General features: G+C 50.9%; 1 protein-coding gene across 2 annotated transcripts; it reads left to right on the top strand.

The window, feature by feature from the left end:
* Window positions 1–782: 782 nt before the first annotated feature.
* On the top strand, window positions 783–20,747 carry Bmf (Bcl2 modifying factor). Of its 2 annotated transcripts, none has more exons than XM_052183224.1 (5): window positions 783–927; window positions 1,296–1,425; window positions 3,404–3,700; window positions 5,189–5,352; window positions 16,860–20,747. In XM_052183224.1, the coding sequence occupies exons 1-5, from the start codon at window positions 805–807 to the stop codon at window positions 16,959–16,961; spliced, it is 816 nt and encodes a 271-aa protein (XP_052039184.1). In that variant the 5' UTR covers window positions 783–804; the 3' UTR covers window positions 16,962–20,747. The 2 variants fall into 2 exon arrangements, with proteins under 2 accessions (XP_052039184.1, XP_052039185.1); XM_052183225.1 differs by lacking the exon at window positions 783–927 and adding an exon at window positions 1,004–1,162.
* Window positions 20,748–23,705: the final 2,958 nt, after the last annotated feature.

Raw genomic sequence — 23,705 nt, 5'->3', positions numbered from 1 at the left:
AAAAAAAAAAAGCTGCTGATAGTCATCCCTAGATTGGCTATAGTACACGAGATGAGTTTTGCTTTCCTAATAGCCCAAGAACAACCTTCTGGTGCTGCCATAAACAGGGCTGTCCAAGGCCCCTTTGATTGCCCCTCTGCCAGAGTCCTTTTTCTACAGTGATCTCACATAGTCTAGAAGAGAGAGGATATGGCCTTTCTTAACACTGATGGATCCGAATGTCATTTGGTTCTACACGCAGACACAGGTGTTCTCCTCCAGCTTTCCTTAGACATGCCCAACAGGCAAGAGGGCGTTTTGTTGTTGTTGTTGTTGTTGTTTTGTTTTATTTTTTGTTTTCTTTTTCTTATTAGGGACCAGCAGCTCATCCCCCCCCACCACCACCCCCGCTATACATTACAAGGCGCGGCTGAAAGCTCCCAGTCTCCTCCAGAGCCGGCTTTCTGGAAGTCCGGCAATAACTCAGCCCATTTCCAAGTAGACAAAAGTCACTTAGGCGTCTTGTCGTTTCCCCCTCCCCCCCCGCCCCCCTCCCGCCCTCCCAACCTAGTAGAGAACCAGGGACTCTCTGTCGTTTCTGGGGCTTGCATTAGGAACCGAATCCTCACCCTCTACAGCACACCAATTGCGCTTCTGGCGGAGATCAGAAATGTGCCCGGCCCCTTATAATGTTTCCAAGGGAAGGTTCGTACATCGGTGACTGTCCCTGGCAGCTGCCCAGCTTGAGACTTGGAGCTCCACTTACCATTGGTCCGTGGTTGGAGTGACGCAAAGAGGGGCGGGGCCTCATCAGCTGTTTGCGGGATGCCCGGAGCGGGCGTATTTTGGAAACAATACCGCGCGGTGTGCCCTGGCCTCCTCCCGCGCCAGCTCGCGCCCGCAGCAGTCGCTGCCGCAGCCCGCTCCACCGCCTCCCACCGCAGCCCGGTGAGCGCCCGGGCGGCCGGGGGCTAGGCGGAGTTGGATCATACCTCCTCCGGGAAGTGGTGAGCGGAGTCGCGCAGCGCGTGGGGGCCGGGGAAGGGTTTGGACTGCGGGCATCTGGGGTGACCACGGGGAATTGGGGTTCAGGGATGTGGAAACGAGGTGCAGAGCACAAATTTGTGGTTGCTGCTCCAAGAGGGGCTTTTGGGAAGCATTTGGAATTCGGAGTTGAAAGTAGGTGAGCAAATGATCCTGGGGTCCAGTGCCAAGCTCCCGGACGCTCTGGCCTCCGGGTGTAACTGTGGGGTGGGGCCGTGGGTTGTGGTGCATTTTGCCTCCCTGCGGAGTCTGAAGGCTCCTCTTCTTAACAGCTGGAGTTTGCCCCCTCCTTTCCAATCGAGTGCGGGCGCCAAGCCCCCCGAGTGTTCGTCACCCTGGACCCTGGCGCAGAGCCCTGGCATCACGACTCGGAGGCTGAGACGCTGTCCTGGAGTCACCCAGGTGTGTGTGCATGTGCGTGCGCGTGTGTTCTGAGATTTTAGCCACTATTGAGTTCAAGTTATCTGGCTAGTGCTAACTCCTAAGAGGAGGAGTTTATATTGAGCATCCTAGTTGGAGCGCCGAGGTTCTGGGATGACTCCAGCGGACTTTAAGCCCTTTGCTAGGAATAAAGCATTCCCTCGCTGTGCTCTCAGGAAGTGCCCTCTTCCTACCAGTCTGGACATTACCACTTTAGCTCAGGGAAGCTGAAGGTCTCCACTCCTCCCCAGTTTACTTTTAACTTTGCCCAGAGCCCCTCGGAGGCTTATACCAACTAGAGAGCCACCTGCAGTTCTTGTGCAGAGTGGGAGGGGGTCTCTGCGTTTTCAGAGCCACACCCTCTGGCTGCACCTCCCCCACTGTCCAGTCTAGGCAAGGGTTGAACTTTGGGGCTTTGCTGGGAGGGGGAGGGGAGTCATAGGCTTCAAAAGAAGCACCAAGACAATGACTCCTGCTTGTGATTGGCTCTGGAGAGTGCCTGCCTTGGTTGGGATAGCCACACTGCAAAGAAGAGGCTGAAGGACAGAAGAAGCTCTTCTAGGTGACAACCCTTGGTCCTTTCGACTGGGAACTTTATTTTCTGTTGCTGATACGCTGGAGTTATTACCTATCGGAATGGTAGCAGGCATGACGTCATTCTTTAGGGAAGAGAGAAGAAGACCACAGATAGCTCAGGGATGGGATAAGCCTTGGGGGAAGCAAGAACCTCACACAGCTTGCATTCGGGAAAGGAAGGTTTCCAAACTTAGTTGAGATTTCTTTAAAGGCTTAACCCCCACAAACCACTTGGCTTGTCTTTCAAAGGCAAGAAAGTGGGGGGTCAGAATTCCCTGGAATCCCCAGCAGTCTGAAGATGACAACATTTGTCATTGCATCCCTTAACCTCGGGTGCTTGTCGATGCTTCGGGTTGCCCCAGGGGCCCTAACTGAGGCGAGGGCGGCTTGGAAGTTCAAGCTGCCTGTGACTCCAAGTGCAGAATTTCATGAGCTGTCAGGTGGAGCGAGAGGAACTTCCACTGAGAAACAGCGCTGCTGTGTAGGCAGGGAGAGAGCACAGCAGGAGGGCTGAATTTCACTTCCTTCTGTGAGGCACTTTGCACCTATCTCAGGTTCAGCTCTGGCAGGAATAGGAGGCTGGGTGGATGAGAATTTGAAGTCGTGAAGATTAGCAAGTAGAATGATCTGGACACTTAGCTAGAGGCTGATTCAACCCTCAAGATTAACCTGTGGTGAGCAGACAACTTTGCTCCTCTGGACCGGAGCTAAGCCAGCAGGCCAGCTGGAGTGACTAAGTTAGGTCCCCTGTTCCAGGACACACTCACCACACCACAGAGCCTGTTTGTTGTGTTGTGCAAGGAGGGGGTGGAGATGTTCAGTAGGGTGGGGCTTAGCATGTTAGGAGGGAACCTGGCTTCTCTACAATCGCTGGCTCTTGTTTTGGCTGCTAAGCCTGGAGTTCTGACTTAGATGAGAGCCTAGAGGTTCCTCCTTAGGAAGTGTGTGTGTGTTTTATGTGTCTCTCTGTGTGTGCACATATGTATGTTGTGCACTTTGTACAGTCAGTAAGTGTCCCCTTCTGGGCCTCCACAGCCACTTACAGAAGCTAGAAGCTAGTCTTGCTTCTGTTTTCCCAGTGGTGGCACCTGATGATGCTTACAATCCTCAGTGTCAAACTTTGTGACCAGCCTAGGTCAGAGGAAGGGGGGAGGGAAAGGGTGGCTCTGGTGGGTACAGAAAAGAGGCATGGAAGGGCCCAGACCATAGAGGCCACATTTTGAGGTGAATGTCACCCTTGTTTTATGACCAGGGTCGTGTATTGTCAGAAGTTGGTTTGGTTCCCTCACATAAGAAGAGCGGGGGGAAAGGAAGAAGGGGAGGGGAATCTTAGGTCTGGCCTCAGTAGGACAGCAGCCCAGATACTTCCATTGTTCTCTGACAGGAGAGATGGAGCCACCTCAGTGTGTGGAGGAACTAGAAGATGATGTGTTCCAGCCGGAGGATGGGGAACCAGGGACACAGCCTGGGAGCCTGCTCTCGGCTGACCTGTTTGCCCAGAGCCAGCTGGACTGCCCCCTCAGTCGGCTTCAGCTCTTCCCGCTCACCCACTGCTGTGGCCCCGGACTCCGGCCCATAAGCCAGGAAGACAAGGCCACTCAGACCCTCAGCCCAGCTTCCCCAAGCCAGGGTGTCATGCTGCCTTGTGGGGTGACAGAGGAACCCCAGAGACTCTTTTACGGTGAGTGCTCTTAACCTTAGAGATTGGGGGAAAGAGGGGACTTTCCCTTCCTAAACCTGTTCTTTACTATTTCCTTCCTCAAATTGAACAGCCAGGGCTATCTGTTCACGAGCGTTCGACCTTCCTCACCTGAGCCTGGGTCCCAGGAGAGCAAACTGCTTCGTTCTTTCTGTTCTTCTTGGAGGGGTTTCTTGGTCCATGCGATCTCCTTTCATATCCAATGTCGTTTCAGTGGCTCTGCCCTTCTGCCCCGGTGTTGATTTGCCTTTCGTGAGGTGGAAGGAAATGTTAAACCGTGTGTCACTGTTACCACTCCAGAAAAAGCTCAGCCAGGTCTTATACGGAAGGTTCCTAAAGACAGAAGGTGGCTTCGAGTTGCCATTCGGGACTTTCTGTGCTTGGAAGGGGAACTGGAGAAAGGTTGGGCCTATCTGGGCTCTGTGCCAGGAGAGGGGCTGTTTCCAAGGCTCAATCAGACAAGACCCCTTCATTTGTGGGCTTAAATGGTTTGTTTTATGAGAAATATGCCCTCCTCTGGCAAAAGGGCAGGATTAGACACTGGGTCTGTTTTCTTCTTTTAGCACACTGGCCTGTGGAGGGAGGGGAAAGGCTCCGAGGTCATCCTGCTGTGTCTGCGGGAGCAGACTGAGGAGCCGCTGCACTTAATCTCAGAGGGAACTGCCCATAGGGCACTTCTGGAAAAGCAGTTCTGGCGGGAGTCTGAGAAGCTGGATGAGGCCTGCTTCGGGCTGGAAGAGGGAGGAGGCAGGAGGCGGCAGGCGCCCCCAGCGGCCGATCTGGTGCCAGCACTCGGTGAGCCGACTTGGCTGCTCTGCGGGCCTCAGGAGATTTCTGATCGCTTTGCTGCTGCTGCTCTGATCTTTGAGTGATGCCGAGCCCAGCTTTCCCTAACTGGACTAGGAAAATGAAGACACTTGTGGGTTTTTGTTTGTTTTGCTTTTCTCTGTCTGCTTTGCACGACCCAGGAACTCTGGAGGGTTTTCCCAGAGAAGAGCTTCAACCTACTGCTATATGAGTAACATACTAAGGTCAAGTTCAGCCTGATAAAGGCCAGAAGACAGGCACGTCCATCATACAGTTAGCACCTTGCACTATGCTGTGGTACTGAGCTCACAGTGCTGAGGAGAAGGCGGGGTCTATATTCTTTTCTGTTTTTCCAGTACACCTGTGTGTGCATGTGTGTGTGTATTTGTGTGCATGTGTGTGTGTGTATGTGTGCGCACGCACGCGCTCCAGTGTGCTAAATATTCAGCTACTTCTAAGCTACACCCTCAGCCCTTGTACCAACTTTTATATTCTTGGGCAGCTGTCCAAGTCTGGCAGGATGCCCTGGTACGAGCAGGCTGCTTCCTCTTCCTTCTGTCCTGAGATTTACCAGTGACTCCAGGTCTTGGCCCGAAAGGACTGACATGGAGAAGATGGGCTAAGAGGAGAAAATACTGAGCTGTGGACCCTCTGTTTTTGCAGGCAATGCTGGCTACAGACTTCCTCTCCCTGCCAGTTTCCCTGCAGGCTCACCCCTTGGGGAGCAGCCCCTTGAAGGACAGTTCCTTCAGCACCGAGCAGAGGTACAGATCGCCAGAAAGCTTCAGTGCATTGCAGACCAGTTCCATCGGCTTCACATGCAACAAGTAGGCATGAGGGCTGGGAGGGGGGCTGAGGCTGTGGGGGCTGGGAAGCCAGGGCCAGGGGTTGCTAGACCTCTGGGTGTGCTTCAGAGTTTTGGTCTTGGCTACTGAGCAGGCACAATTAGATGAGTACTCCTGTCCTTGAGAGCTCCAGCTTCACAAGAGTTGGGAGATGCTGCCATCTCTCCCTGCCAATGGGATGGCTTCCTGCAGTCTGGTTTGACAAACTCTCCGGACCCAAGTGGAGGACTTGCCTCTTGCAGAATGCTGCAGTGAAACTGAGCAGTTGGGGGTGTGCCTGGCCGAGGAACAGTGGGAAACCAGTAATCAGTCCTGAGATGGGGCCTGAGTGGGGGAAAGTGGTAGAACCGGTTGAAACCTGACACTTTCCAGCTGGGGAGCCAGTCCTCACTGTCTGTGTCTGGGAACCCAGGCACAGGACTCTGGAGATTGTACCTCAGAGTCTCCCCAGACCCGCGGCCGGCGGGGCGCTGTGCCTGGTGCTTGGCCGGCAGCCTGGCACCAGCCCCGCCAGGGCGGAGCATCGCGTGTCAGCCTAGCCCGTGGCAGAGTCCATCGACAAAGGCGGCGGCTGGCAGGCTCGTGCTGGAGCCCGTTGTGCCATGGATGGGAGGTTGTCTTGCTTGACAGCCCAGCCACCGTCTGTGCTGGGCCCCCAGGGGCTTAACCCTTCCCAGGCAGGCTGGCTTTCTGAATGGCTGCCAAGGCAGGGGCGGGGCTGGGGCTGGATCCTTGCTGGATACAGATGCTACCACCTGGCAAAACCACAAGACTAGGGAATGAACACAATCTCTACCTGTCGGACAGTGTGTGTATGTGTGTGTGTGTGTGTGTGTGTGTGTGTGTGTGTGTGTTTAGATTACAGGAACAAATAACTGTCAGGGCTGGGCATAACCTCACATTAGATAGGCAATTTCAGATAATTTAGATAACCAGAATAGTTGTTGGTAATAGTAACTTTGACTTGAGAGACAGACTCACCATTGTGGGCAGGAGAGAGTGGAACTGACCCTGAGTTTTCTGAAAACAGGCCACAGGGTGTTATTAGTTTACTAATGCTCTCTGTCAGGTAGTCTGAGAAGGATTTGGGGCCACAGCTATTTCTGATGGGTCTTCCCATTTCCTAAGTGATTAGGAGAGAGGGTGACTCTGCTTGGTTATAAGGCTGCCTGGCTAATTGCTGTGGCCACAGTCCCCATTCCTTCCATGATTATATTGTCCAATCTTGGCTTAGCGAGTCCCAGTCCCTGAATGGTCGCCTTCTGATTCTTTCCTGCACATTTAATCCAACTTGCTTGTATTCCATAGCTCAGCCCAACTAACTCATGGTGTCTGGTTCTGATACTGGTGAGGATGGGAAGACACAGTGGCCATAGCCTCTAGCCTCTTCTAGAGCACATCTGAAGGCGTTCCTTCTTCATTCACAATAATCCGGCCTTTCACAGCAGCTGTTTTCCAGGATAGTCCCCTGTCCATTAGTGAGCTCGGACATGTTGGAGACCAGGCTAGGGGCCTCCTCACAGCTATAGGTTCAGGAGAAGACCCTGTCCCGAGGTCTCGCTAATCTTCACTGACTGATAAATTAATTCTCCTCATTAGGGTTGCTTCTTTGAGGGTCAGTTCTTGATATGGTGCTATAGTCTCATTCAGAGCACCCCCAAGAGGTGGAAAGGAGAATTGCACAAGAGTATTAGTGTTAGCTACCCCTTTGTCCTTGTAATAGACCTCAGTTGTTGCTGTTGTTGTTGTTGTTGTTGTTGTTGTTGTTGTTGTTGTTTTATTCTTTTCCTGCACAGTGAGATGTGGGACATGACAACGATGTAGGATAGCATGCTGGCAGGCTGGGTGTATCAGTCCTGGCCCCAGGCAGCAGGTGTCAAACTGCCCTGGGTGTTAGTTACGATGGCCATATTCCTTGTGCCTACCTCTAGGCCATTTGATTTTCTCACTTATTTCCTGAGGAGTGTGGCTAAGTGGAAGGCTAATCTGGCTCCCTAGGTTGCTGGTTCAGAGTGGCTCCCTTAGAGTCACAGACAAGAATTTATAGGCAGAAACCAGTCAGGCGCTGCTCGGGGCTAGTTCCTCGGGTTTCTAAAGCAGGTGGTGATGTGAATGGAGGTAAAAAGTTCCCTCCCTTCTTCCCTGTCTCCTCTGTCGTTATCCCTCCCTCCCTCCTTCCCTTTCTCTTCTCTCTCTTCCCTCCCTCCCTCCCTGTCTCCCTCCCTCCCTCCTTCCTTCTCTCCCTCTTCTCTCCTTCCTTCTTTTGGAGTTGAGTAGGTATAACAGGGTCTTGCTATATAACTCAAACTGGATTTAGCCTCCCTGAGTTCTGGAATTACAGGGGTGCACCTCCATGTCCAGTTTAAGGAAAAACCTTTTCAAGCTTGCACACCTATCCACCGCTCTGCAGGGTCGGGACTAGGCTCTGTTCTTCCTCTTGGCTGGTGGGCTGGTGGCTGGAGGGATGTCTGATACCTCGGTGACACTGACTTTCTGATGACAGTGATGGGTTCTGAGAGGGTGGCCCCTTCAGTTTCTCCATGGAGAAGGGAGAATCAGACTCAGTTCCTGACAAACTCACAGCTGCCCTGGTCGGAATGTCTGCGCCTCCGTGTCTCTCTGTTCTCTGTGAGTGGCCCCTCCAGCCAGTGCAGGCCTTTGGAGAGTCAGTAACTTGTTTCCTTCCCTGTGGAAAAGTCTGCTGTGTCCAAGTCTGATGGGATATTTTCAGACTGTGTTGAGAAGCTCAAAAAAAGGTAACTACCGTGAACCACTGAGTAAGTGAACAAGAGGGTTAGAGTTCTTTATGTTGGACTTTTTTTTTCCCTCACTTGGAATGGAGACCAAGAATGTCTCCATTCATAAAAATCAGATTTAGAAATTCTCAAAATAGTAATTAGACAGTTTGGAAATGAAATCTAAGGACATGTTCATTCCTTTGTTTGAAACCATCTTCATTTATAACATCAAAGGAAGGATGGTGGACTTTCAAACAGCAGATCTGGGAAGAAGATCCTCCCTGCCACTTATCCAAGCTGTGTTTGTGAGCAAATCATCGCCCTGATCCAGCCCCAGGCTCCAGTGCTAACCTGGCAGGCTTGCTGTGAAAGGCCTTTGGGAACTACTACAGAGCACTGTTGGCCTGGGTTTGTAGCTCAGGGGGGCATTAGATGTTCGCCTAGCATCCTGGAGACCCTGGCTTGAATGCCCAGAACTGCAAAAAACAAAACAAAACAAAACAACCGAGAAACTGCAGTAGCTTGGAGAGTTGAACACATGCTACTAGCAAGGCTGGAGGAAGGGCGGAAGAATGCAAGTTTAAGGACCACTGGGCAACTTAATAAGACCCTGTCTCAAAAAGTAAGCATGGGTCTATAGCCCAGTGGTAGAGAGCTTGCCTAGTGTGCGCACATACACGATGAACCGGGCATTTTGCTTGGACCTGATTTGGCAATTCCCGGGGAGCGCTTTTGGAAGCTGCACCCAGATTGGTGCTTGCATGATGCGTCACTTAGCAGCTTCCTGATCTTTAGGATGCTCTCCATGTTGGTCAGTAGTTTTCTGGAGCAGAGATCAGGGCTGATGAGGCCATTCAGGCCCTAGAGAGAACAGCCTGGTGCAGGGGCCCCAGAGGTGTGTCCTAGCGTGAGAGGTGCCCCCTGGGAAGCCATCTTCTGTCCCAGGAGTAGGAGGTCTATGAGGGACAGTGCTGGGGGAAAGAGTGGGGCTGGGGGAGGGGTCCTGGAAACTCAGTGTTTGTGAGAGTCTGTGCTGCTGGGGCTTGGGGGCCCTGTGTTTGCTCTGTGGCTGGCTCTGTTTATATCACTTGCTATATTTAGCTTCTGAGTCATCAGTGCGGCAGACTGGAGGCCGAGTTCCCCACATACGCTGCACCTGACTGCCCTTTCTTCCAAGAGAAAGCCTTCTAGTTCTGAGCGGTTCGTCCCTCTCTGCCCACCAGGACAGGCCATGGAGATAGGAGTTTGCTGTGGTGTGTTTTCAGGGTTGGGGGAGGTGGGAAGACAGGATTGGAGGAAGGACAAAGAAGAAGAAAGAAAAGTGCCTGGTTTGCCTTTTGATCCGTGCCTGGCAAGCCAAGAGGGCACATTCCATGACCAAAGCAAGAACAGTCTCCTGTGTGCGAGAGAAGGAGCAGTGCCTTAGCCTTGCCCAGTGTGCCTTGTCCTGTCCAGCAGACTGACCCCACAGAGAAAAGGAACAGCCAGCTGCCAAGGCCTCAAGTTGAGAGTGAGCCCTGGGGTTCATTCTCCACAGCAGGATAGTCTTGCAGCAGGCCAACAGGCCAACAGGCTGGCCCCTCCTGCTCTCCCGTCCCTCCCTCCTCATTAACTGAGACAGTTCTCTTCAGAACTCTTCAGAACTTGCCCAGTGGTCTCCCAGAGCTGGTCAGAGACAAGTAAACTGAAGCACCCCAAGGGAGTTGGATAAGGGTGTCAGGAGTTTCTACTTCCTGGCTATGGAGGTAGGGACACCAGTAGTGTTCCGTGGCACTGTCTCCCACCTTGCCACTTGACCCCCAGTGGCCAGATCCAGTGACTTCTAGTTGTATCAGAGGATGCCCTGTCACTTCCAGCCAAGAAATGGCAGTTCTAGGCCGTCCTTTCTTCCTTGGAGAAGTGATGGGCTTTGCTTTGGCAGCTCTCAGATCCTGTTAGCACTGTTGCCTGTGCTGAGAAAGCCCTTGGCAAACATTTATTTCTTTCCTTTTTCATTTTGCTATGTTGCCAATCATGGAGTATCTGGGCAGCCGGCTCACTGGGTCCCTGGATGACCTTTTGGGTGTCAGACCCCAAGTTAGTTGCAAAACTTTGAAACCTGAGCTCAGCTGCCTCTGGCTACTGGGACCAGTCTCAAAATAGGAAGGCTGGCCTGCCCCAAGGACTGCATGAGTCTGCCCAGGAGGTGGTGCTTGCAGGGGCACGGGCAGGCTTGTGAGCAGAATGTGTCTGCGCTGCATCGTGCTGCCACCAGACCCAGGGGCAAATGTATAGTTTCTCATGTAATGAGCAGCGTGGCCTTGGATGTCCAGTCCCATTGTTCCTGTTCCGTAGAAAACAAGCTCACAGAAGCAAAACAACGAGCAAGCCTACATTACCCTAAGTGGTGAACTCAGGGCTGTGACGACTCTGATTCTAAAACAATAACATTTCTACCTCCCCGTCCCTGTGTCTTAGTAAACACACGCCCAAAGGCAAAGATATGATGGAACCATCATTTACTGCCCTAATTAATCTTACTAATACTTAATCCTGGTCTCTGAATTTCTTCTTCATTAAATTGTAAAATCACTGAGAAGGAGGTTACATCTACACTGCCTTTCTTGTCCCCTTATAACTCTTAGCTCCCTGGGCTCCATAGAACCTCAGTGACTTCAGCAAAAAGCATCTTCCCAACCTCTGGAGAGTGGAATTTTCCTAAGATTGCTTTATTACTGTCCCTGCTCTCAGCCACAGGCTCTTCCCTTCAGCCTCAGCCTGGGTAGTTTTACAGTGTGACGGGAGTCTGAGAGCAGCAGTGTGCAGATCCCCCTGTGGCGTAGACCGTGCAATTCTGTATTTTGAAGTAAATGAGGGTGGTTTCAAACCATGCTCTAAGGTCCTAATTTCAAACCAGTCTTTAGTTCTGTTTGGTCTTCAGTTAGCTCTTTCTCTTAAAGGTTTCGTTTTTTGTGGTCCACATCATCCTTTCTGAATAGTTAACGATCTGGAAACAGTGTCCTTAAGCTTACTAGGGGGCAGTTCTCTTTGCAAAGGTAATACTATTTGCATGATGTGAATAAACACTGCAATTTTTTTTCCAAGATAGGGTTTCCCTGTATATTCCTGGTTGCTCTGGAAATAGCTCTGTAGCTGAGGCTGGTCTTGTACTCAGTGATCTGCCTGCCTCTGCCTCTTCAGGGCTGGGACTAAAGGTGTGTGCCACCATGCCAGCTGACACTGCAATAAATTAAGGCAAGAAAAGCTTTATAGGACTGGAGAGAGCACTCAGAGGTAGAATACTTACTTGCCTAGCATGCCCAAGGCCCTAGATTTGATCCCCAGCACTGTAAATAAATAAACAGGTTTCTTGTATCAACTTATATAGGTGCTTTGCCTGGAGGGAATATCTGTGCAACACAAGGGTGCAAATGCCTGCTGCCCAGAGGTCAGAAGAGGCAGACACACCAGAAGAGGGCATCAGATCCCATTACAGATGGTTGTGAGCCACCATGTGGTTGCTGGGAACCTCTGGAACAGGACCTCTGGAAGAGCAATCAGTGCTCTTAACCGCTGATCCATCTCTCCAGCCCCATTTTTTTTTTTTAATAGACCTGCTTCCCCATCTGTAGAACAGGGTTTGGTAATACCTGCCTGTCCTATGACCCAATGAAGAGATACAAAAACACTGAGTCTGACATGGTACAAATTGCTGTTTGGTAAATTTGCTTTTCAAGTGTTAGATCTTTTGAAAACCCCTTTTTCTGTTTCTTTGGGTGACTTTGCCGCAGGGGTTTCTGGAACGCTGCTGACACTTGAAGCTCCCAGAGGGCAGGAATTGAATCTGGACAGGGAGAGGCAAAGGGAGATTCTTATCCAGGGAGGGCCAGGGGCATGCTTTGTGCTTAATGCACAGGCCCCAAGGGACCAAACACAGTTTGATTTGTGTAACCTAGCTGTGTCAGATACCACAGTCAGCTAGATTGGGCTCCTTTTCTCTCCTCCCCCCTCCCTCTCTCTTTCTCTTTTTACTATTTGGCCTCTCCCAGACAAAAGGCTGAATCTATCACATAAAGGACATCTCTTCACCTGGGCAGACTTTAGGTATTCCAGGCCTTAGACACCTAGGTTATCTTGCAGGCTTGACTTCTGCAGTCAGGCCATGTGCATCAGTTGAGAAGACACAGTATATCTTTCAGATTCCCTACTGCACAGGATGATTGGCCAACCATTCCTAGTGTGTTGTTCATTTAAACATTTGCCCTTTCCCCTTTCACAGCAGGAAGAAAGTTTGACCCATGGTTGGGCTCTGGGGTTACCCATGCTCTTTTTCTTAAACATTTGGGTTTTATTTGTTTCTTTGTTTTGCTTCAGGTAAGAGGGGGCATATGTGTGTGATAGAGTTCAGAGAACAGCCTTCAGGAGTCCCTCTCTCTACTTTATGGATTCTAGGCATTTTTGAGACAGGGTCTCACTATGTAGCTCTGGCTGGCCTGGAACTTGCTATGTAAACCAGGCTGACAAAGATCTACCTATCTCTGCCTACTCAGAGGGAAGCTGGGATTAAAGGCATGTTATTGTCATGCCCTGTAGGTTTTAGGAATTGAACTCAGATCATAAGGCTTGGTGGCAAGCCCCTTTATCCTGAGTCATGTAGTCGGCCCCCTTGAACAGTTTCTAGTCTTTCTTTCCCTCTGCTCTCAGATCTAAAGCTTGGTGAGTGGAGGGTGGGGTGGCATGGGGCTTTGGGGGGTGTCCCATCCCTTATTCCTAATCTCTCCACTGGAAATTTCTAGGAGTGACCACTTGGGTCACTCCACTGAGGTTTCTGAGAGCTTCCAGCCCAAGGCACATATGCCTGTCAGGGAGAGCTGGGCCCTGTTCCAGGGGTTTGCCCCCAGCGATCACAGATTGTTTGCTGCGTGCCGGGCCAGGTGCCTGAGATCCAGAGGCTGGCAGAGTCTTTCCTGGTTCCCCCTTCCTTCTCGCTCCTTTGGAGGAGTGCTGTCTGCTGTTCTGCTTTCTTTGTCTCCTTCATCCCGTTTGGTAGAGGCAGGCTTCCGTCCTCTGCGGTGCCTCTCTGGCCTCCCTTCCGGACCCTTCTCATCAGTCTCTTTTGTTTGACTTGCAGAAATATTTTGTTTATTGTTGTCCCTCGTAATCTTGACTGTTGGTGTGTAGGAGCTTGCTTTCTATTTGGGGGTGTGCAGGATAGAGCTAAGTACAATATTCCAGCCTTGGTTTATGCCCCGGGAGAGCACTCAGGCTCGGGCATAGACTCCCAGCCCTCCCTAGCCAGTGTCCGGGCCTGCCCAGGCACTCTGGCACTGTCCACAGGATTCAGCCCTTGGCACTGTGTTGGACTCCTGAAGGCAATTGTGGACACAAACTCCTTGGGCTTGGAAAGCACCTCCACGGCCTCCGAAGGCCGGTCTGTGGCCTGGGTGCTGCACAGACACCTGGGCAGGATCTGCCTTTGACTCGGCCGCCAGGGCAAGACGCTGCTTTAATGGAAGGAGGTTAAAAGGCTCCGAAGAAGGTGCCAAATTATGAAGTGTTTTCTTCTAGGCCAGAGGATCGTGACTGGCTTTTATATTCTCCTCTGTAATTTCTTCCATTTAATAATTTTCTACAATGGATATGTATTGATTTTATTATTTAAATGTTTAACACATTTTTTTCCTTCTCATCTTTCTTCCTTCCTTTCTTTTGTTTTTGCCACACTGAGGATTGAACTCAGGGCCTCTATGTATGCTAGGCAAATGTTCTTCCATTGAGCTACATTCACAGCCCCCTTCTGATTAAAAAAAAATCAACATTTATTTTCATTTTTTAATTATATGCATGTGTTTGTGTCTGTGTGGGGCTCTATGCATGTGGGTGCAGGTGTCCTTGGAGAGCAGAGTGTCAGATGCCCTGGAGCTGGAAGTACTGGTGGCTGGGAGCCACTGATGTGGGTGCTGGGAACCCACTTGGATCTTTGTCAAGAGCAGTACCCACGCCTGATCACTGAGGTCTCTAGCCTGTCCGTCTCTTCTGATCTTTAAACTGTCCCTCATGGAGCTGGCTCTGTGTGTCCACTCCTGGGCCCCTTCCCTGGACATTCTGATCCTGTGGGCATGGGTGGAGCCTGAACACCGTCTTGTGACATAGCTGGATTTAGAAGTCCTATATCTATTATAACACCGGTGTTTTCCTTACAAACACTGAGAGATCCCGCCAGGCTCTCTGATTCCTGACCTGAAGCTCTAACCACCCCTGTTAGTGCTTTCTTTCTAGCTCATGAGTCCTGAACCCTCACCACAGAGGCATGGTGCTGTGTGGTATCAAAGGCTAGCCTGTGCGCCCTACTGTGTGCTCCACACTTGCTCTGCTCCTTATAAGTCTTCAGCCATTCGGTCTGACCACTCACCAGCTCAAAGATGCTGCCAAAAGATGAGGTCAGATTGTCGCCTTGCCTTCGTTCCAGAGGACCTTGGGGACCCAGGAAGCTTCCTCTGTAGCAAATGACCTCCATTGGTAGAATTCGGGAGAACCAAGGCATGTGGAGATGGGATTGGTGCAGGCACTGAGTTGTAGAGAGATGGTGTCTTTCTCGGCCATTATAAGTATTTTGGGAATATGTAGCAAAGAGAGGATGGGGGGTCTTCTTGGGCACCGTCAGTGATGACTGGTGGCATTTGATGTCCAGTGACCATAGGTAGGGAAGCTGCTCTGCATTCTAGCCAGTCCTGGCTACTTACTAGCCATCTGATGGCTAGATTAGATCTTCAGTTATCTCATCTGAGATGGTCGTGATAATATGGATTCATTTCTTAGAGTTCGGGAGGGGCTTTTCCATAAATAGAAGAATGCTTTTTATCTCGTACTGTACTCAAAATTCTGGGGATCTTCTTGAAAATGCTCATTCCGGTCCAACAGGTCAGCGTTTTCTAGTGAGCGCCTCTTATCCTGGGGCCACACCTTAAGAAGCAGGAATGGAGAGCACTCAGGATGGAGTCACTACAGCCTCTTTCTATTCTTGTTGCGAATCACTCTGTTTTTTCAAACAGGTACCTGAGGAGACTCACCACGCCAGCAGGACTGGCCTCTCCTGGGACTTGTCTTTTGCCGGGGTGGGTCTCCTGTTCCCCTCATGACCCTTGCACCTGTTGTAGACAGCAGGTGGGGAGGGACAGTGGTAGAGGGAGCTCCCAGCTGTCGCCACCCAAGTCTCTAGCTTTGCAGCTGAGGTTCAGGCTGCTCTACTGGAACCAGATTTTGTGAAGCTGGGTGTGTTTCCTCTTTTTGCTCATCGTTGTTTACAAAACATGAGGAAGCCATCAGTCTCCTCGCCAGGCTTCTCTGTGGTACACCCTTAGCCCGCTTGGCAGGCACTCTGACTCACTCGCCTGGCTACCACAGCCCCCTCCGCCGTTGCTGTGGACGGTGGACGGACATGGGTACCCTTATTCACTGTCAGCCTCAGTTAGACACTGTATTTCTTTCTGACGCTGAGGACGGGGGAGGGGACCCACAGCCAGCTTGGCTCCCTGGGGAAACCGGGCTGGGTGGAACTTCAAAGCTTCAGGAGTCCAGGAAATCTGTGAGTATGACCTGCTTTTCTTACTCTTCTCCTGTGCCTGTGAGGAGGAGGAGGAGGAGTCGCCTGGTAGGAGCTGATTCAACAGGGGTTGTGGTTAAGCCCTGCCTGAGAGGTGGCCCCATGCTCCCTGGACACCTCACGCAAACGCTTGCTCACTGGGCACTGAAGGAATCTGAATCCATCCTGTGCTGGCCTCCTCTCTGCATGCTGGGTTTTTATTCCCCTGTCCACTAAGAACTCCATGGAGAGGCCCCAGCCTGTCCTCCTTTCCTGACAGACAAGGAGAGAACAAAGACTGCCTCTTCCAGGACTCCCTTGTCCCCTTCAGGCCTTTGCTGGCCTTTGGGAAATGATACCTGCATAGGCAGGACACCAGACAGAAACCTTTGTGCTTCTGACCTCTGAACTTTGCCCCCTAGCTTCCCAGCCTAACAGTAGGACCCGGGATAACCTCCAGGACTGGTGTGCATTCTTTGTTTTTGTTTTGTTTTCAAGTGTGTTCTTGCTTAACATTTAATTGGCTCCAGTCAGTAGGAAAGCTCTCCAAGAGGGATTATTTATGGCTTACTGTCAAAAGCAGCTATAAAAAGGGCAGCCCAGAGCTGGGGATGCTGAGTGGGGAGAGGGCTCTCTCACTCAAGTGTGTGTGTGTGTGTGTGTGTGTGTGTGTGAGCATGTGTTTGTACTGGATGAAATCCGATTTTTGCTGCCTCAGCAGTGTGGTTTAAATTGAAGATTAACCCTTTGACCTTCACAGTGTCAAATCACTTGCAGATGGAGGCCCCCCCCTTCCCTCTCTTGTTCTCTGTGTTCCTTTGGAAAGGGGGAGAGGGAGGGACTTCTTGTCTTTCTCGCTCAAGCAAGATTGTTGTTCATGCAGCTAAAGTTGGGGGGGGGGGCTCAGGAGCCTATCTGATTAAAAGCAGTACTTGGCTAAACTCTGGAAAAATCCTGCAAGCAAGGAAGAAAGTCTGATCCTCCTGTGCACAATACACACAGCCCAGCATGGTGGTTTTGATGCCCACACTACAGCTGTCTTTGGAGTTTTGTCCCTTGACCCCCAGTTTGCTGGATGGCACAACAGTGCCAACCTGAGATCTGGCAGTAGGAGCCTGTCTGGGAACCAGGAAGGGGCCTGTGTTCTACGCTGGTTTCTGACACCTAACGGTCATCTCTTTCCCTTACAGCACCAGCAGAACCGAGACCGCGCCTGGTGGCAGGTCTTCCTCTTCCTTCAAAACCTGGCCCTGAACAGACAAGAAAACAGGGAAGGAGTGGGTCCCTGGTGAGGCTGGGCTGCCTTTGTCGGATGGATCACCAGGAATGCAGTCTGGAACAGACATTCTGGGAGGACAGATACTGTCTCGTCAAGTTTTGTTACTCTTAATTTTCTTTCATGTGTACATAGTACATACCCCAGTGGGGTCTTCTTTCCCTGTTCAGAACCTCCACTGGGGTGGGGGCCTTTGTCAAACACTGTTGAAGGAGAGGCAGCTGTGTCTGCTGGTAGAGTTCCTAAGGCTCTGAAGATGACCAGTTGGTGATGTTCTCCAGGAAGTGGACTAAGGCTTGCTACCGGAGCTGGTTACATCTGGTTAGGCTCTCAGTGCCACCACACATGTCAGCTTTCCCTCGTGCCTTAGCCCACCAGGACCTCGCCTGGGAACTTCCTGGCTAAGAGCAACTGTGCCTTGCCCAGCCAGCTCTATGTCTGGGTTCCCACTTGGCCTAGCCAGTGCCTGCCACATGGGCTCAGGGATTCTAACTCAGATGCTGTCAACCTCCAGAAGACCTCAGGGAGGGTTGGACTTCTCCAAGAACCCCTCAAAGGTGCCACAAAATGAATCAAACTTGAGAGGCTTCAAGACTGGCTTGGTCCTCCATGGAAGCCCCATTGACTGGTCCCAAGGGTGCAAACTACTGCCACCTTTGCTGGAGCCAAGTAGCCAGTTACCATGCCATTGTACCCAGCGACCTGTGCCTCTGTCAGCTCTGTTTTCAAAAGACCCTGCCAATGACTGGACTGGCTTGGCCTGTATCCACCTCAGCGGCAGCACTTCGAGATGGCGTGGCTTTGCTGAGGATGTGGGAACCAGGCAGCCATCCCACTGATGACTTGGCCCCAGAGGAATCCTGGACCTCTTGGTTTCCTTGGAAACGTGTACCTCCGCTCCCTTACCCCCATTCCTTTTCTGTACCTAGTGGGTTACAGGAAGAAGCTAGGACGATGGCTTTGTCCGCTGGAAAGTGACTTTGGAAGGAACAGACAGTGTTTAGAATATGGAACCTGCAGAGCTGACACATCTCGAATCTCCCTTTAGCTTTCAGCGAGGCCAGAAGGGAGAGTTCTAGAACCCTGCCTCAGACCTTCTTCCTTCTCTCCCCGCTGCAGTGCTCAGGGAGGGAACGTAAGCAGCTGATCTTAGAAATTAAGTCCTGATGTTTATGTAAGGAAAGACATTGGTGCTATAGTGAAGATGAGCCAGGGCTCACAGAAAAGATGGCTTCCCCAAGCAAAGAACATCACAGGGATATTCAAGCAATTTGGAGGAGAAACTCAGAGTAGACTCAAATCGAACAAGCCCAGTGACTCCCCATTTCTGCAGAGAGGGGGGCGGGTTCCGGTGCCATAAAAGGGCACCCGATCCCCTGGGTGGACAGGTGGGCAAGTTTCTCATGGCACAAGGCTACCTACGGAGAGGGCTCATAGCGGCTGAGGTTCAGCCTGGGCACTGCTCTCCAGGCCGCATGTCCTGATGTGGGCAGAGTCTGCCCAGAGTTAGGGATGTCTTTCCTGATTTGCACAAAGGTACTGTGTGTGCTCTCAGTGGTCCCGGGGAGGACCTTAAGGCATGTGTATAAGCCTTTGTGTTTTTCTGTTCAGATGACCTAGAGATATTACCTCTTCTTGGCCACAATCATTTTCTCAGGGTCTATACCATGGTTCATCTGCTAAGAAAGTGGGTTCCTGTTTGCAAGGAGGGAGACCCAAGTACTGAATATGAAGACTGGTTCTGAGGCACACTAATTATTGTGAAGCCCAGCCTTCCTACATCCCACCCCCTGCAGTTTAGACTGGGGGGGACATATGTGGTCTTCCCCTTTCCTGGATCAAGGCTATGACAGGCAGGCTTCTGGTATGTTCTTGGTACATGTGCTATATGAGACATGTACTTGGTGACACATGCGTGCCCCTCCCCATACAGAACCTTGTACATCAGTTACCTTGAGCATGACTTAGTAGGCTTTCCATCTGTGCTAAGGCGTGACTGTCAGCTTTAGCAACCTTGCCAGGTGCAGGCTGGGTAACCTGTGGCCTGAGAACTGAGCCCAGAGTTTGACCTGAACACTGAACCTGGGACCAGGCAGAAGCTGGTCAGAATGCACTGTCTCCATTTTGGGCCTAGCTAGGACTAACTTGGGCTAGCCAGGATGAAACTTAAACCCTCTTATCTTCCTCCAACCTGAATCCAGGCTGGAGTTGAAGCTCAATGATTAAGGGCTTGCCTATCAGTCAAGAGACCCTTGGATGGATCCCAGGACTGTAAAATATAAAATAAAAATATGCCCCCTGTCCCCTAGCCCCCAGCCTCTAGAAGGCCACTGGCAGCCCAGCTCAAGGAGGCAAGAGGTTCCCCCTGACTGGTTGCTTTAATTGACTAGTGATCTCTGCCTAGTGAATTGGCTTTAGAGTCTCCCAGTCCTGCCCCAGGATAGCCCCTCCCCTTCGCCTCTCCCCAACTCTAGGAGCCTGGCTGTCTCTAGCGAAGAGTAGAGATTGAGATTCAGAGGGAGGGAAGGTCTGACCTGTGTGGTGACCTGTAACCAGCTGAAGGCAGCAGGCTTTTGTGGTGTGCTGAGGATGGGGGGTGGGAGAGGGGCTGGAAAACTCAGTGTAGAAATGCCCTAGGGGAACAGAAGCCCTGTATTCAGGGGCCAAACTGCTCTCCTAATTCACAACCCCCAGGGGGCATTTCTAAAAGCCAGCGAACAGATCTGGAGGAGAACATTCCCCCACTCGGTCTCTGACTCCCCCAGGGAGGCTGGGGTGGTACACAGGAGGGTGGGGGTGGGTGGGCACTCTGCCTGGCCCTGTCTCTCTGTTTCAAAGTTTGGCTGTGCTGTTCAGTTGTCCCCAGTGGCCTTGCCTTGCTCAATCAGAGGTGGAAAAAGATCACCTCCCGGTGACCTCCTCCAGGCCCCAGGGGATGGGCTGTGTCCAGAGCTATGTGGCAGAGCTCCTTTCCAGAGCCCAGAGAGGCCCAGCTGGCCTGCCCTGCTGCCCCAGCCATGAAATCCAAGCCCAACCCTGAGCATGGCAGGGAGTGGGTGTTGGGGACAGTCTAGCCGAGGCCCGTCTGGCTCAAGCTTTCCAGGAACTAAGCAGTGAAGGCACTGTGACCATCCTGGTCAGTGAAGAGTATTCCCATGAGAGCTTTCCTTCCTGGGGACTTGGTAGGGAGTGGGGTACGGGTGCATAGAATAACAAAAGACATCAGCCTTCGTGGATCTGCACGATTTGGGGGAATCAGTACTGTGGCCACTGCTCCCCCAGTGGAGCCAACTGTGGCTTCTAAGACAATGAGGACTTTTGGAGGCAGGCTATCCTGGCCTGATACCCTGCTTGGACCCAGAGGGATACAGGGTGGAGCCACGGGCATTTCAGATTTCCTGGGATCCCTGTGGGCTGCAGGCCTAGGGGACAGAGCCTCAAGGAGACAGCAGAACAAAGCTGGGCTCTCCATATATGCCAGCTTTGGCCAAGGTGCTATGAGGTGTTGGCCCCAGGCTTGCCCTGCCCCTCTCTCTACAGTCGTCTGATGTCCACCCCATCTCTGGGTCCACGGGAACTGACATGGGGACACCCAGTGAGATGTAGCATTTCCTTCATCCCCAGTTTGATTGGCCTGGGGTCTGGGCATTCTGCCTTAAGGAAAGAAATGGGGACCATTATTTTTTAACCTGTATATAATATCTGACTTTTTTTTTTTTTTTGGTTCTTTATATGTATACATGTGTAAATATCTTCTCACCCATCAAGTGGTACAGTTTTTAATAAAACCATTTAAAGCAAATCTGTTCTTTATTTTTCAAAGGTGCGTTAACAATACAAGAGGGAGCATGGAACAGTCTTAATGTGTTTCTCCCCTGACATCCTGAGTTACCAACAGAGGTGCTGGACTCTTGTCACTGTGTTTCACTTCCTGGAAGGCTGCATAGCTGGGCCACCCAAGCCCAGTGCCTCGGGGGTGGGGGTGGGGTGGGAGTGGGAAGGGCTTTGGAGAGGTCACCCTAGGTTCGGATCCAGGCTCTGGCCTCCACTTGCTGGATGACCTTGACAGTAATAGAACCTCAGCCGTGCCTTACTCTCTGGCTCTGCCGGCCTCAAAGCATTGAAGGGAATGTGCCGCAGGCCCTGCCATCTCTGGTACCCAGCAGGGGCTGCCTCTGTGGTGGTGATGAGCCTCCTGCCTTTCTACACACAACCCATCCCCTAGCAAGCTTCAGCCTGGGTTCCTTTGACCAGGGTAACAGGGTAGCATAGGCCTATGCTCCCAGCTGCTTGGGAGACTGAGGCAAGAAGATCACAAATTCAAGGCTAGCCTGGGCTACAGAGAGAGTTCAAGACGCTGTTGTAAAAGGAAAGGATTGGAGAATGTTACTTGGTAGAGCACATTCCGAGCAGGCATGAGGCCTCGGGTTTGATGCCCAGTTCACAAAGATAGGGATGGAGGGAAAGGAGATGGCTCAGTGGATACAAGTGGGTACCGTGCCAAGTATAAAGACTCAAGTGTAGATTTGTTTGTTTGTTCATTTGTTTTTTTGTTGTTGTTGTTTTGGATTTGGCTTTTTCGAGACAGGGTTTCTCTGTGTAGCCTTGGCTGTCCTGGAACTCACTCTGTAGACCAGGCTGGCCTCGAACTCAGAAATCTGCCTGCCTCTGCCTCCCAGAGTGCTGGGATTACAGGCGTGCACCACCACTGCCCGGCTGTTTGTTTATTTGAGACAGGGCTTTTCTGTATAGCTCTGAGTGCCCTGGAATTCCTTCTATAGATCAGGCTTGCCTGAATCTCAGAGTTTCTGCCTGCCTCTGCCTCCTGAGTGCTGAGATTAAAGGTATGTACCCCCACACACCATCAGCCCCCAGTTGGCTCTAAGTATGGATCTTAAGGAGTCATTGGAGGCAGCAACAGAAGATCCCAGGGGCTTGCCTGTCAGTCACTGGTAAATGAATTGATAAGCTTCAGGTCCAATGACAGACCTGTCTCAGAAAATTAGATGAAAAAGTAGAGGCTGGAGAGATGTATCAGTTGTTACGAGTGCTGGCTGCTCTTCTGGGGCACCTGAGTCTGGTTCCCACTGCCCATGCTAGGCAGCTGCCACCTGCCTCTGACCAGCTTCCGAGGGATCTGTAGCCGCCCACGCTTGTGTGCCACGTGCTGCCACATGAAAACATAAAACTAAAAAAGAACATATATAATGTATAGAGTAATAGCAGACACCCCATCTTTGACATATGCCTCCCCTCATACATGCACACATGTAACCCACCACACAGGCAGAATTGTTTGAAAAGATGAAAGGCAACCTGGATGTGGTGGCATGCACTTTTAATCCCAGTTCGTGGGAGGCAGGAGCGAGCTAGCCTCATCTACATAGAGAGTTCAAGGCCAGCCAAAGGTACATAGTAATACTCTGTTATAAATCACTTAAATAATCAATCATAAAGTAGCTGGTCAGAAGTCTTTTGCTGGGTGTATAGGGACTTTCCTGGTTGACTTTTTCTTGTGTATGTGTGAGACTCTAAAAGGTGATTTCCAGCTCTTGACAGGATTCTGTAGGTCCTTTGGGAAAACCTGCTGTGGGTCCTATTTAGCTGTGTGAGCGGCTGGCCGGCTAGCCTTACCTGTGACAGGCTACTGTGAAGACTTCAGCAGTCCATAGATGTCCTGTTCTGCAGAATGTGACAACTTGGATGGTCTTTTTTCCTTCCTTCCTTCCTTCCTTCCTTCCTTCCTTCCTTCCTTCCTTCCTTCCTTTCTTTCTTTCCTTTTTTAAAAAGAGATTTATTTTTATGTATATGAGTACACTGTAGCTGTCTTCAGACACACCAGAAGAGGGCATCTGATCCCATTACAGAATAGTTGTGAGCATGTGGTTGCTGGGAATTGAACTCAGGACCTCTGCAAGAGCAGTCAGTGTTCTTAACCATTGAGCCATCTCTCCAGCCCTTGGATGGTCTTTTTTTTTTTTTTTTTTTTTTTTTTTTACTGTTTTGCTTTACAGATCAGTAAACTGAGGCCCACATGGGCACTGAACTTTTCTATGTAGGTTAGTTAGTTAGTTAGTTAATTAGGTTTCTTTGAGACTGTGTTTCTTTGTGTAGCCTTGGCTGTTCTGGAACTTACTCTGTAGACCTGGCTGGCCTTAAACTCACAGAGGCCTGTCTCTGCCTCCCGGGTGCTGGGATTAGAGGCGCGCACCACCCCTGCATAAAACCTATGTAGGCTTTTAAAATAGCTGAGTCAGGCCAGATGTGTGTGAGTGTCTCACTCTATCTATTTCCATTTGAAAATCACATTGCTAATGCCTGGCTATTTGAGGAAGCCAAAACTTGTCTATTTTTAATGCCAGATAACTGCCTCTTCTGTAAAACATGGCACTTCTAACTGCTCTATATTTGAACAGTGAGGTTTATTTTTACTGGAGTGCAGTGGAAATGGGACTCGGTGCCATCCAGATGTTACTCTACATGTCATCAGGGTGGGACTCGGTGCCATCCAGATGTTACTCTACATGGTATCTGCTAGGTTGTAGCTGAGTCCAGTAAGCATCCTGTGAGGTCTACAGAAGATCAGCAGGGGCCTACTGATAGTAATGCTTTCATTTTTAAATAGTTAAACAAATTTTTTTTTGTTTATTTTTGGTTCATTTGAGACAGAATTTTTCAGTCTACCCTGGCTGGCCTCAAATTCATGGGAAATCTCTGCCTCAGTCTCCCAAATTCTATGCCTTATTTATTTAATTTGAGA

The sequence above is a fragment of the Apodemus sylvaticus genome, chromosome 5 (assembly GCF_947179515.1).
Source record: "Apodemus sylvaticus chromosome 5, mApoSyl1.1, whole genome shotgun sequence".
In the NCBI taxonomy this organism is placed as follows: Eukaryota; Metazoa; Chordata; class Mammalia; order Rodentia; family Muridae; genus Apodemus; species Apodemus sylvaticus.
Note: the sequence above shows the minus strand (reverse complement) of the source record. Positions and strands in the feature narration are given on the sequence as shown.